The sequence below is a fragment of the Solanum tuberosum genome, unplaced genomic scaffold (assembly GCF_000226075.1).
Source record: "Solanum tuberosum cultivar DM 1-3 516 R44 unplaced genomic scaffold, SolTub_3.0 scf00148, whole genome shotgun sequence".
Taxonomy (NCBI): domain Eukaryota; kingdom Viridiplantae; phylum Streptophyta; class Magnoliopsida; order Solanales; family Solanaceae; genus Solanum; species Solanum tuberosum.
In genome coordinates this window covers 1,233,749-1,247,217 of record NW_006239071.1, presented here as the reverse complement: position 1 = coordinate 1,247,217, position 13,469 = coordinate 1,233,749, and the positions used below count along the sequence as shown (strand labels likewise).

Below are 13,469 nucleotides of genomic sequence, written 5' to 3'. Positions count from 1 at the left end.
TTGGGGTCCAATTAGGCACTCTATTGCTGCGAGTTGTGCCTAATTTATTTTCAAATTCAAGTGCCAAACTCATAGCCCTGTAAACTGTTCTGGGTTTGTGAATCCTAACATCAGATTTAAGTTCCTCTTTCAACCCATTCAGGAACACCCCTAAGAGACAGTGATCTGGCCAATTTGTAACCCTAGATGAACGCTTTGCAAATTCTTGACGATACTCCTGTACAGAACCTGTTTGCTGAATGTTGCAAAGGTGCTCGTCGGGATTTTGAAACTCTGCAGGACCATAATTTTCCTGCAATGCTTTAACAAGTTCTTCCCAATAAAGCAAAGTTCGCTCACGATTTATCCAAGAGAAGAGATCTAGAACATCCCCTTCCAAATACATCGCCGCCATGTCAACTTTATGTTCCTCTTGAGTTTGATAGTAGCAGAAATGTTTTTTTGCTTTCAAAATCCATCCTCTAGGATCGCCTCCTTCAAATCTAGGGAATTCCATCTTTGTGTATGGCTTTCTGGGAGGATTTTTTGACCAAGATGGACTATCAATTTCTTCTTCCTCATCTTGCCAAACAGACTTTCCTTTATTACGATTTCTATGACTGGATTCTTCTTGTTGAGTGCAACTAGTTTGGGCCTTCAATGTTGCAACATCTGCTGCCAATCGTATTTAACTTTGACGCTATGGCAGATAATTGTTGGGCAAGAGATTCAACATTGGGAACGCCTTCTTGGGAATTAGACAATCTGGTATTGACCATGTTGGATCGATCTGCTCTGATACCAAAACTGATAGTAACCAGAAGTAGAGATTCGACAAAATAGAACAAAGCAAGTAGATTTACTGTAAATAGTTTGTGCAAGTATCTTAAACACAACTATACAGATAAAGTTGTCCGTATGGAGAGGACAAGACTCCAGAAAATATTAGTTTTGATTCTTAATTACATAATACCAATAACTAATCCCGATTACATATAGAGAACATAGAAGGATAAGACTGACACTATAAATTATAAATTAGGAATAATAACTGCTAGATAACTGCTAGACAACTGCTGTAGCAGTTGTTTGTCCAGAATTCAACTCTTTATTCTTTTGTCGATATTTTCTTCTAAAATACATCTTGAGAGGTGGGTTGGTATCAGATACCCATGCTGATTAGATATCACATGAATTTGGATACTTTGAGAAGTTCTTTAAAAAAATGGTGTTTCCTCAGCCTTGTCACCATAATTTGGTGCATTTTCAGGATGTAATCATGATGTTCTGACTTGTCCTTGATCATATTTTCTCCATCGGTAGGATGTATATCATTATTATGATGGCCACCTTACTATTATCTTTAATTTCTAATGCTAGCATTCCATTTTCATATATGTTCAATGACCTTTTTGTGTCACTATTCTTGACTAATATGCTTGAGGCCAAAAGAAAGGAACATGCTTCTTCAAAGTACAAGTTATAGGTTGTTTTATATCCTACAGTGTAATTTTGGTTTCAGATTTTTTGCCTCTTAGAGCAATAATGATCTGAAGAATGCTAAAAGAGGATAAAGTAGACCTAGAATCATATGGAAGGAAGTTGTCTGAAAGACTTAAAATCTAGGTGGATCAATGCTGACATAGCTAAGAACAGAACATAATAGAAGCAAAGGGTCCATCATAGGTGATATCTACTAGTCAGGATTTAGACTTGTTATTGTTACACTTACATTAGGTCGATGTTCATCAGGAGTCATTTTAGTCTAGTTATAAACTTATTTGTCACTAGGGGATAAATGTGGGATTTAGGGGACCTGTAGTATTAGAGAACTCCTAATTTTCCGTGTAAGAGAAATTATTTAGTAATGGAATGAAATTGGTCAAGATAAGGAGGAATGAATGTATTAATTTGTATGGACGACCCAAACTAATTGGATTGAAGTATGATGGATTGAATGCTTGTCATATCTTAATGTCCGAAGATAAATCAAGGGTGTTGTTTATGCATTTGCTTATTATTTCGGGATAGTAAAGGTGGCATTCTCTTATTTTTATCTTCCTGTTTTTTTATATTTTTATCACACATTTCAATGCCGAGAGATGCTTCATCATGTGTAAACTGCCAGCAAACAATCCTCTAATGCTTGTGACTCCTCCTTCGTCTGCCCGAAGGGCCCTGACTTTTAAGTTCACCACGAGTTACCATTTATGGAAAAGAAAAGAAGTTTCTGCTCGATTTATCTTTTACTGTTTTTTTTTTGCTATGAAGAATCCAAATGTGAATATTGTTGTCGCAGGTGCGGGATGTGCTTGGAGATGGACGCCTCATAAAACGCCGAATACGTGATGGAAGAGGTACTGTTGAGACTTAATCCAAGCACAACTTTGACTTATATACCTCTTCGGCACCTCTCATCACTATGATCCGTCAAGTTCTGCTGAATATATCTTAATGAAAAAAGACAATTGAGTTCTGTTTTTGGTTTTCTAATACTACTTTTATCAAAATCAAATAGTTTAACTGGGCTCCTACAATGCACTTTATTTGTTTTCCATATGGTGATTCATCATGTTCCCTTGTTTCACACAGGATTTACTTCCCTAGGTTAACTTCCTTTTTCATGAATTCTCAGTTATCATTCTCAATTATTTAACTGCAGTATTTATGATTGACATAACAAATGTCATCCCGAACTATTTTGAGAAGCTATAACTCATTTATTTTACTTAACCCGGTTTTGCTTATTTTGCTCCTTTTGGGGTAAATACAATTGAATTTGACATTACCTCAAATTTATTGAATCTCTTAAACAACAATTATACTCTAGTAACTTACCCTAGTTGTGTGGATAGCTTAAGGGTCCTTCTCACCTTCTACACTTTATCCATTGGAAGGGACTATTTGACTGGATTTAGCATCTTCAGATTGTCATTATCTTAGAGAGTGGGAGGAGTGATGCCCAGCACTGAGGTGAAAAGACTTGGATGTTGTATTACAAAATCCATTTCAAATTATATTGCATGAGTCACGACTCTCATTTTATGTTTTTATCTTATCAACTTGTGTCTGATGCCGGCTGATCTATTCTATGACCCCTTGAGTCGCGGCCAACACTTTTTGACGGACAGTAGGGCCTTGACTATTATAGGTTTAAACGTTCTTAGTTAGGTACCAAGATCATTTTTATGCTGGACTTTGTTATAGGATATTAACTGCATTCTTGGAAAGAAATGATAATTGTTTTGCTTGGTTTCTGTATGGAGTCGAGAGTTTGGTATTTTCTATTGGACCTGCTTGATAAGCTTCCTGTCGCTTGTATTTAAGATGTTACCTATTTGATGGAGGTGTTAGATGTTCTTGTCATTTCAATGCCATGTATACCTTTATGTTCTTTTAGTCTTTTTGTCTTTTTAGTCCTGAGTTGAAATTTATCTACAATAAGGTTAATATCAACTGAAAAACTTTCTCACTTCGATGAAATGAATAGGTGAATTTCCTATGGATTGCCCTCTGCAAGACAGTCTACTGCGCGTACACTACAAAGGTTTGCTTCTTAATGAAGAAAAGACGGTGTTCTATGATACAAGAATTGACAACAATGGTCAGCCTTTAGAGTTCAGCTCTGGAGAAGGGCTTGTAAGTCCTTTGACCTCATAAAGTGATCTAATCCTGGTTTTTGTTTATCTTTTTATATCACCTTGTAAGTATAGCTTTCTTATAAGGATTACTTTATGTAGGATGAGGTAAACAACTATTGCTTTTCAGTTTTAACTCTTTCAGTTTGTATGATTGAGTTCTCTATTTTGACATCAGGTTCCTCAAGGATTTGAAATGTCTGTTCGTTTGATGTTGCCTGGAGAGGTATCTCTTGTAACATGCCCGCCTGATTATGCCTATGACAAATTTGAAAGGTTAGTAGGTAGAAACTTTGTGCTTGTACTTTTACCCTTACTTGGTTCTCCCCGATGAAATATGTTCATCATAAACACGTCTTTTCTGATGAGAACTTTCCACTACTTGCAACAATTTACAATCATTTTTCATGGGCTCAGGCCAGCTAATGTTCCTGAAGGTGCTTATGTGCAATGGGAGATTGAGCTTCTTGATTTCAACACACCGAAGGTAAAGTTACAAATAGTGGCGACATAAAAGATAGTATGATAGGGTGAGATAAGGGGAAAGAATGTGCGTGTAGTGGTGAAGATTTTCATTTGTTGATTTCTCTAGTTAATAGGACTGAATTCGTGTGCTCTCCTTGCAAATTGCAGGACTGGACTGGTTTCAGTTTCAGAGAAATAATGGACGATGTAGAGAAGATCAAAGGCACGGTATGCATTAAACAAATATGTTCAGAAACTTTGAGTAATACAGATAATCTGCTACTTTTTAAATAATTATTGAGTTTCCACGGTAAATACATGTCTATAGCTTGGAGTATGATTTTGAATACTCATCCGTCTAACAATCGGGTGCTTTGTCCTGACATTAATCTGGATGCTCGGACTAGGTTTTAGTGCCGTAACTGTTAACTTATAATCTGGATATTTATCCCTTAAGAAAGTTTGCTTTTTAGTTGGAAATGCGATAGTCTCGTTCCCGGTTTAGTCTGTGATACCTGGATAAAAATGTTTACCAATCTAGTATTCATTTTAAGGGAAGTCATTTGCTGCAACTGTTCCTTTTTCAGGGTAACAGGCTTTTCAAGGAAGAGAAATTTGAACTTGCGAAAGCAAAGTATGAGAAGGCAAGTGTGGTCTTCTCTCTCTCTGGATCTCTGCACCAATTGATTGTTCCTTTCACTAGTTAAGATTGGAGCTCTATTCCATTATGTTGTCATTCAAGGAGGACTTAATAACGTTACTTATGTTTGTTTTTTTTTGTACTGTTAGCATCATGAGCCAATTTAACCAAGACGGTATTTCTTGGGCAAGCAAAAACCTCTAATGAACTGTTTTTGCGACCAAATAAGTTTCTTAAGTTATTTGTTTTCTTATTAATTACATCAGAGTTTTAATACTTAAGGTTAAGATTCAGTGCTTTCTGATCGCTGTTTCAAAGAAATCAAGTATGTTGGAATTTGCTTTCTATAAATAAATATCCATTCGAAATTAAAGATGTTGCTAGCAATTACGTTGGATTCTTCAAGGTACTTCACACTTATGAGAAACCAGGGTCCAATATCGGTTGGATTTTCCATTTTATGCAGCATTTATATTTGGATCGATGAGGATTCTAAACTTTAGGGGTAGATTTTAAAATTGTTTTTTTCTTACAGGTACTTCGTGAGTTTAATCATGTCCATCCTCAGGATGACGAGGAAGGAAAGGAATTTGCAAACACCAGGGTAATTTTGTTTGCAGAACAGATTATATTACTTTTTTTTTCCAAAACGAGAAAATTTTTGCTTTCATTACAGTTGAAATGATTAGTTATATCTCTTTTCTGTCAATGTTCGACTCCTGAAGGCTTTTCCTTTTCTTCCTTGTGAATGAATGTACACAGAATTTGTTGCATCTCAATGTTGCTGCCTGCTTACTGAAATTGGGAGAGCATAAGAAGTCAATTGAGACGTGCAATAAGGTGACCCTCAAACTTTGTGCTAGCAGGAATATATGCAGGCCTCCCTTTTCCGTATCCAATTAGACTCGTTCTGATGGTCTTGTGTAGGTGTTAGATGCGAATCCGGTTCATGTAAAAGCTCTCTATCGACGTGGGATGGCTTACATGGCTTCTGGAGATTATGAAGAAGCAAGAGCTGATTTTAATAAGGTTAGTTTCTTCTTCGTTACCATTTTCAAAAATAAGGTTAGTTTCTTCTTGTATTTAGGCTATTAGTGCAAAAGGTTCTGGGGTATTTGAAATTTCACAAACACAGAACTCCCCTGTTGACTGTATTGTTCCGTGAATCGGATAGTCCCTCAATTCTCAAATGTTCTAGGTCCTTCCAGGTTTCCGCTATCATTTTGTGAGAAATGCCATATACAATGACAAATGTTAGTTAAAGATCGTAAAGTTAACATTTTAAAAAGTCTTTCCCAGGTTTTGGAATAACTAACACAGAATACTATCCCCACAAGTTTTTATCATCAACGTTGGCTGCAATACTAGCAAATACCGAGTGACATGTGACTAGTAAATACTGAGTGACGTGCCTCACGTTGAATGTTATTATAAGAACTTTTGATGAGGTCATTTAAGTTTGGCTTATTGTACTATAGAGTTAAAATGTTAAGTTTTATACTGATACTAGATGCTGAGACGTTGTTCTAAGTTACATGTGCAACGCTTGTAGATGATGAGCATCGACAAGTCATCTGAGGCGAGTGCAAAGGCAGCTCTTTTGAAACTTAAAAAGGAGGAACAGGTTTGTCATTGTACTATGCATTAACTTTTATCATTTTAAGTTTCTTGACTCTAAATTCCGATCATTTGGACAAGCAGGAAGTCGAGAGGAGGGTTCGTAGGCAATTTAAGGGATTGTTTGACAAAAGACCTGGAGAAATCGCGGAAGTTGGGACTAATGACGTACAGGATGATGAGGCTACAAGTGAAAATGTTGAAAAGGATGATCTTGACAATTTAGACGACCAAGAAGAGAGAACTCGTCAGACTACAGCGCCTCCACCTCCGCCAGGTATTTTGTCTCAATTGAGAAAGCTTTTCGCGTCTGTTGGCCTGAACCGATGCACCATATTGTGAGGATTCAAAACGATGAAATACCATGCAACGATCGCGCAACATCATTTCATTTCTGCTCTGTCAATTTCTCCAAAGAAAGCACAGTAGGGGATTATTCACACTGTGATAACACAATAAATTGATGCAGGTGAGAAAATTTATCTTTTTATGACATAATTGATGTTGCTGTAGTTGTTCATATAAGATATTATAGAGTTCTTGTTCTGAAAATGGGATTTTCCTTTCTACCTATGAGACCAGTGTATTAGAATTTTACAAATTATAGCTCTTTCGTCGTTTGTCCGAATATTTTTTGGCTGCTATAGAGAAATGTTGTTATAGAGAACATATAATATACTTCCTTTGTTTCAATTTGTTTGGTTTGGTTTGAATTTGATACGAAGTTTAAGAAAGTAAACAAGACTTTTAAATATTGTAGTCTTAAACTAAATATATATAAAATGTACCAAAATGTCCTTTAATTTGGTCGTCTTAAACATGTCACTTTAGAAAGTTGAAATTAAAGAGATGTCAAAAAACGAGAAGAAAAAGACAATCTTTCTGAAACAGACTAAAAAAAGAAAGTAAGACAAATAAATTGAAATAAGAAGAGTTTACATAATATGAAAATAGTGAAGTGATTACGTGAGGTTTCAGGTTTAAATCTCAACGAAAGTAAAATACTATGTGTTTTCTTTCCACTTGTTCAAGTTTTGGTGAATAGAGTTATATACGGTGATAGAAAGTGATAATTTTTCGTAAAATTAATCGAGGTGGGCCCAAATTGCAAAATTATAGTAACAAAATGTCACTATTTTCAACTCTAAAATGGATGGCAACTGTCTAGTAATACCCATCCCATATATATTGACTAATAAATAAGCCAAAGAATCAACTATATTATATATATTTTTTGATAGAAATTTGAAAAAATTATATATCATCCCAATAAAGGAAAAAAGTACTATTGAAATAGGGACAAAAGTGTGTGGAACTGTGGATTAATGAGAACAGTACAAAACAAAAACAAAATTTGCCGTTAATTTTGAAAATAATAATAATTTGGAGCCTGAAAGTTTTTATTTGAATCCAGCATATAAAGTACACATAAAAAGCCTCAATTTTCCAATTATATTTGAACAAGTCTATTTTCCAATGATTGGATAGATATAAATTCATGATTTTTACTTTTGAGATAAAAATTCAAATTCAAAGATTTTATTTGACAAAAATTAACTGAAAATCCTATTGTGTTTAATAATTATGTTTTGATAAATGTGAAAGATTTTTACACACTTGTTTAAAAAACCAATTCTAAGTTGTAACATTTTCTGTATAGATTAGTAACTTAGGAAATAATGAATGCAACTATAATCGATTCAAAAAGAAATAACAGAAGTAATTTTTTTTTTGAGTATACGATAAAAAAATATAAGGAACAATAAATAGTATCAGAAATTGAAGAAACTGAAAACTACAAGAGTAATACTATAACTGTTAGTAAGGAATGATAAATGAGACAAGACTCAACTACCTATTAACCTATCATCCTAATCCGTGTTCTTCGTAATTTCCTATTTAAGGTCATGTCCTCGATAAATTGAGGTTGCATTATGTTCAGGCTAATCACCTCACCTAATACTTCTTCGACTTACTTCTACCTCTCGTGAAACCATTCACAGTCAACCTCTCACATATCTATACGGTATATATATATAGGGTGGGTGGGGTGGGGTGGGGGGACCAAAATTTGGTGAAAATAATAGTCAAAAGTCGTGGGCGTCTGTTCATATATAACACTTAGCAGACCAAACATTTTTGTCATATTGCTGTACTTTAAAGATAAGATTCTCCAAGCGTGCATCTAAACTATAGAGTTATTATATGTATAATATTTAGTATTCGAAAATTATAGATTCAATTAATTCAGATTTGTATCGCATATAAGTTATGACACATCAAAAAGAAAATGCTTCCTTTCAAAGGTTCTTTTTCCACTCACATTATTCGAACTTGAATTTTCTAGCTAAAGGTGAAGTGATCTAGAAGCATAGTTAGAGATGCAAGGGGATCGATTCATAGAGCCTTCGAAAAACTATATTATATATATAGGTTTAAAAATATATCATTAAATCTTTTTAATTTCTCTATTTATTAGTATTATTTTATTATTTAAATCTCGTAAAATAAAATTTTTGATTTCGCCACTATTTCTGTCCCTATCCCATGACACATCCCTATAGGTGGTCCAAACTCTAATTCATGAACTTCTCGAGGAGCACAATAAAGGCAAACTTTTAATTAATTCTTATAGATTTATATATACTACTAGTTAGTTTTAGACTTTTTAAATTTATTATTATTATTAGTTATATATAAGCCAGCTGTTTTTCCTTATAATTTTTATTTCATTTCTCTTTATCTCCTTTTTGGCTTCTTTATATTTATTTACATTTAATTAGTTGTATTATTGGTAAGCATTTATCCATTAGGTTTGGCACCTAACTAATGCCTTTGTTCTTCCTTATTAATTAACAATTAATAATTCTTGTGATCATGCTATATATAATAAACCATTTTTCTTTATAATTGTTTTTCATAGTGCTTAATTTCCTAATAAACTTAATTTTCAAAGCAACTTTTCATTGTGTATCTGAATTAATCTGAATTTAAAACATATATCGAATATGATGTAGGAAATCAAACAATTTGAAGGATCAATTATAAATAGTATAAAAAGATATAATTTCAACCTCAAAGAAGGAAATAATTTCTTTTCAATTGTTTGGTCAATTATAACAAAAAGAAAAGAATTAGGTCCTCTTTTAGCTGTCTCAAATTTAATTTAGTGAAGAAAATAAGAGATATTTAGTAGGACTGATAAGTCATAGTTGGTAAAGAATCAAGAACAAATATATTTAATGATTTTGACAAGTAATATCTTTAATTTATTCTTACTTACAAGTATATGCTTTTTACAGCTATAAGAAGTTTCTACATTTATTGTTGGTTCTTTTTTTCTATTTGAAATATTATTATCGATCTACTCAATTTAATTTGTTTTTGATATATATATATGGTGATAGTTTTCAGGTAGAAAAGAGGAACAACTGCTAGTTAAAATGTGAAACTAACAAAAAAGTATTAATAGTTCAAGTCATGTGTACGGTTTTTTTTTTACCCTTATCTCAATTCTTTTCACCATCAATGATATGATGGGATGAGTTGAATTTCAGATTTCTTTAGGATTAAGGTCTTGAATATAAATAAAAAGAAAAATTCAATAATGAATGAGCATTTCCCTTTTAAATATAAATATCTTAAGTAATACAAATCTGAATTAATCAAACTCTAATATAACTATCGAACATCGTAGAAAAATATATTATTTACAAGTGTATGTATTTACAGCTAAGGAGTTTTTTTCAAGTTATATTTGAGAGTGATATATTTTTGTTGTTACTTAGAAGCATATAATTTTACAGCTAAGAAGTTTCTTCTTAAGTCTACAACTTACTAATTGCCTCAACAACTTTTCTAGGTTGGCAAATATAAAGTGTTTGCCTTCTAGCCTTGGTAACTTTTTTTTCTCATTATTATGTTATTTTATCTGTATCGTATCATAGTTTGATCAGACATAAAATCTAAAAAATAAATGAAGATTTTTTGAATATATCATACAATTTATGTAGCTATAGAACTTTAAAGTTTTTACCTTTTTACACTCAAAAATATTAAGAACATTCTCTAAACGTGGTTAAATGAAATTAGACGCTAATAAACAATTAGAGATATGATGATTTAAGTACGATTAGACTTGTGTTAATATTTTTTTAAATAAAAAAAGAAAGGGGGATTAATTTAGATGACTTTAATTAGGATCTTAATCTTTCTTAATCATGAAAGTGTCGGGATTATGTGGATCCACTTTAAACAAAGGCCGGCATCTAAGTTGCATGCAAATTGCAAATTAGAAAGATTCGGCTAATTAACTCTCGATGAACAGAATTATTCGATATCTATGGTGATTGAAAGATCGAGACTAAAGACGCAATAGGTTCATCAGAATATTCCTTATTGAAAAATTAAATTGTATATATAATATCATAATAATAATTATGTATGTATAATAGATGTTTAATCAGTGGAGAGTCAGATTTTTCATTAAGGGAATTCAAAATATGAAGAAGTATTCACATTTACTATCTATACATAAAAAAATATAATTTTAACCATATATAAACAATATAATTTTCTGCCGAACGGGTTTGGATGAATACCCTGAGCGGTTGTTACTAGCTCTATCCATATGTTGAATCACCTAAACTTCTTCGTGTGTTTATTTTTTGTGTGTCAAATTTTAAGTGAAAATTTTAGATATATATCATTATTGATGAAATATAGTAGATATCCGATAAGATAATTATGGTACACGTAAGTCAAATCGGGCATCAACTTATTATAAAAAGAAGAAGTGTCCATAACACCTTGACAATAATTATGTAGTCCTTTTATTTTGCAACTTTGACCAATTGTATTGATTTTTTTGCTAACTAAAAACTATAGTGTAAAATATTTGGAGTCCGTGGTTAGTACGAATATATACTAAAGTCTTGTTCAAGAATTAAATCTTTACGTGACCGACCACGGCAAAATTAATTAATGGACCTGGACACATGTACAAAATTTTTCCAGTGTGTAATAATTATATTTTTTTTCATACATAGCTGTGACAAAAAGGGTATAAATGTACTACAGACTAATTAATAAATAAGGATTGTGATAGAGTTAATGTACACTTTTTAAATATTTTTAATAAGAAGTTTTATATTTTAGTTTATTGGGATATAAAGTCGCTTTGTCATAAAGAGTCACATTGTACCCTCTTATAAAAATTTTCGATGTAAATTTGAATTCAATTAGATCCTAATAGAATATCAAGCACTCGACGGGAACTAAAGAGAAAAGGAGAGTAAAGACTATTTCAAACATTTTAACTAATGAATTTTAATGTTCTTGTCTTGTCACAATCACAAAAAAATGACTAGCACTATATGGACCACAGCTCCAAAGTTTACTCGTTTAATTTGTATCATATTGTTAATTAAATCAACTTTTTGAATTGCATTTTTATAGAAAACAAGAGATAATTGCATAAACTAACCCAAATACTATCCGTAAAGTTAAAGTAGAAGGAATAATATCTATTACAAGAATAGAATAACAAAATTTGATGACATAAACTAAAACCAAGATCATTACATTTACATAGTGTACATCCATATTTTATGTAATTTTCTATTATGTCAAAGAAAATATTTTATTTACACAAACCCCCAACAACTCCTCTAGATTAACATATACAATTTTTTATTTCAAAAAGTTTAAATTAAAATATGTACTCAAAACAAAGCACCAATAATATGTGACAACAACTACTCACTAACACTAGTCTAGTACCCTACTTACACTCTACTTTACCAAAACCAACTCTTTTATTACTCAAATCAAATTCAACCCACAAATTTTGTTGATGAAAATTACCAATAATATTACTTGCAATTCCAAGTGATTGTGATCTTCCAATCCCCACACAATGAACACCTCCACCTACATCATCCAACACATTCTCTTTATTGATCAAGATTTCAACTCCATTTTCAAATTCCAACGTCATATCACCTATCGCTTGACCAGCTTGTACTGAATTTATAGCATCGAAGCACATATCGAGCGATTCTCCAAAAACATACCCCTTCTTCAATTTCGGACCTACTAACCTAACAACTTCATCACGAACTTTACTATACGCCTCCTCAACCAGGAACGTGTATTGGGTGCCTGAATCGATCATTGTTTGTCCTGAACCACCAGCGTCTGGCCGGAAAACCTTTTCGGAGATATTCAACTTTTTCCCGCCAATTTTTATCCCCACCATACCAAGAGTGTAAGCTAGGGGATCCATATTAGGCATGCGTTGACTTTGAGGAAAAGTCAAAAGATTTATGTATTGGAACATATGTGAATTGGGATTTTGACCTAGGTAAAATGTTCCACTTGGCATTATTTTATTACCTTGCTTACGTGGCACACAATAAGAGAATTTTTGCACCTTAGCTTGTGAGACAAATGAGTACCTCCCAAGATTCATTCCCAAAATACCCTCCGCATCGCGCGACTCGGTCGCGCAACCTAGGATCAAAGGAGGGGTAGTTTGGGAATTTGGAAACGTAATTTTTTCTCGTACAAGATTACCCTCAGCTAAAGTACCATCAGCATAGAAGTAAGAGTAGTGACAAAGACGATTTTGGTCACACGATGTTGGAAGGGTAAAATCAGGAATTCGCGGTTTACATAGAGGGTGGTTACAAGGTAAAACAGAAAAAGAGGACGATAAAGATGGATCAAACGTTGCTGGAGGTGTTTTTTTAGGTAATTTTTTGTTACATTGAATCCAAGAAAGTTGACTACCAGTATCTAAAACCATTTGTTGATCTTGTGGAGGTGTCCCTATAGGAAGTGTAACAATAAGAGCCATCGAATATTTGAAATTTGATTTATAGTTCAAAGATGGGATGTTATTTGTCATGGCTTTAGATGAAAATAAATAATTTGATTTCAAAGTTGAATTTTGAGATAAAGGGGTTGTTGTAAGAGGGAAAGAAAGTGAAAGGGTGTTGTTTTCTTGGAGATTTTTGGCTATTGATAGATGAAGAAAATTGAGGAAGAAAATCAAGAAAGTTTTGTAAGATCCCATGGTGAAGAGAGATTTTTTTTTAGGGGGAGGGGGGGGGGGGGGGGGGGGGGGG

The 13,469-nt window shown here is 33.0% G+C and overlaps 2 protein-coding genes across 2 annotated transcripts in view; one reads left to right on the top strand and one right to left on the bottom strand.

Moving 5' to 3' along the window:
• The window catches only part of LOC102595562 (peptidyl-prolyl cis-trans isomerase PASTICCINO1), a 15,743-nt gene extending 8,728 nt beyond the window's left edge, over positions 1 to 7,015 (top strand). The window contains exons 11-21 of the mRNA XM_006352378.2: positions 2,279 to 2,336; positions 3,470 to 3,618; positions 3,796 to 3,893; positions 4,035 to 4,104; positions 4,251 to 4,310; positions 4,670 to 4,726; positions 5,258 to 5,326; positions 5,485 to 5,562; positions 5,650 to 5,751; positions 6,275 to 6,346; positions 6,424 to 7,015. Of these exons, the coding sequence (XP_006352440.1) occupies positions 2,279 to 2,336; positions 3,470 to 3,618; positions 3,796 to 3,893; positions 4,035 to 4,104; positions 4,251 to 4,310; positions 4,670 to 4,726; positions 5,258 to 5,326; positions 5,485 to 5,562; positions 5,650 to 5,751; positions 6,275 to 6,346; positions 6,424 to 6,681 (1,071 nt within the window). The 3' untranslated portion in view covers positions 6,682 to 7,015. The remainder of the gene's footprint in view (positions 1 to 2,278; positions 2,337 to 3,469; positions 3,619 to 3,795; positions 3,894 to 4,034; positions 4,105 to 4,250; positions 4,311 to 4,669; positions 4,727 to 5,257; positions 5,327 to 5,484; positions 5,563 to 5,649; positions 5,752 to 6,274; positions 6,347 to 6,423) is intronic.
• A 4,834-nt stretch (positions 7,016 to 11,849) lies between these two features.
• Positions 11,850 to 13,448, bottom strand: LOC102595238 (aspartic proteinase PCS1-like). Its single transcript, XM_006352377.2, has one exon. The coding sequence runs from the start codon at positions 13,415 to 13,417 to the stop codon at positions 12,122 to 12,124; it is 1,296 nt and encodes a 431-aa protein (XP_006352439.1). The 5' UTR covers positions 13,418 to 13,448; the 3' UTR covers positions 11,850 to 12,121.
• Between the last annotated feature and the right edge of the window lie 21 nt (positions 13,449 to 13,469).

Coding starts and splice junctions, on each gene's coding strand:
- LOC102595238 (XM_006352377.2), bottom strand. CDS start 13,417: ATGGGATCTTACAAAACTTTCTTGATTTTCTTCCTCAATTTTCTTCAT.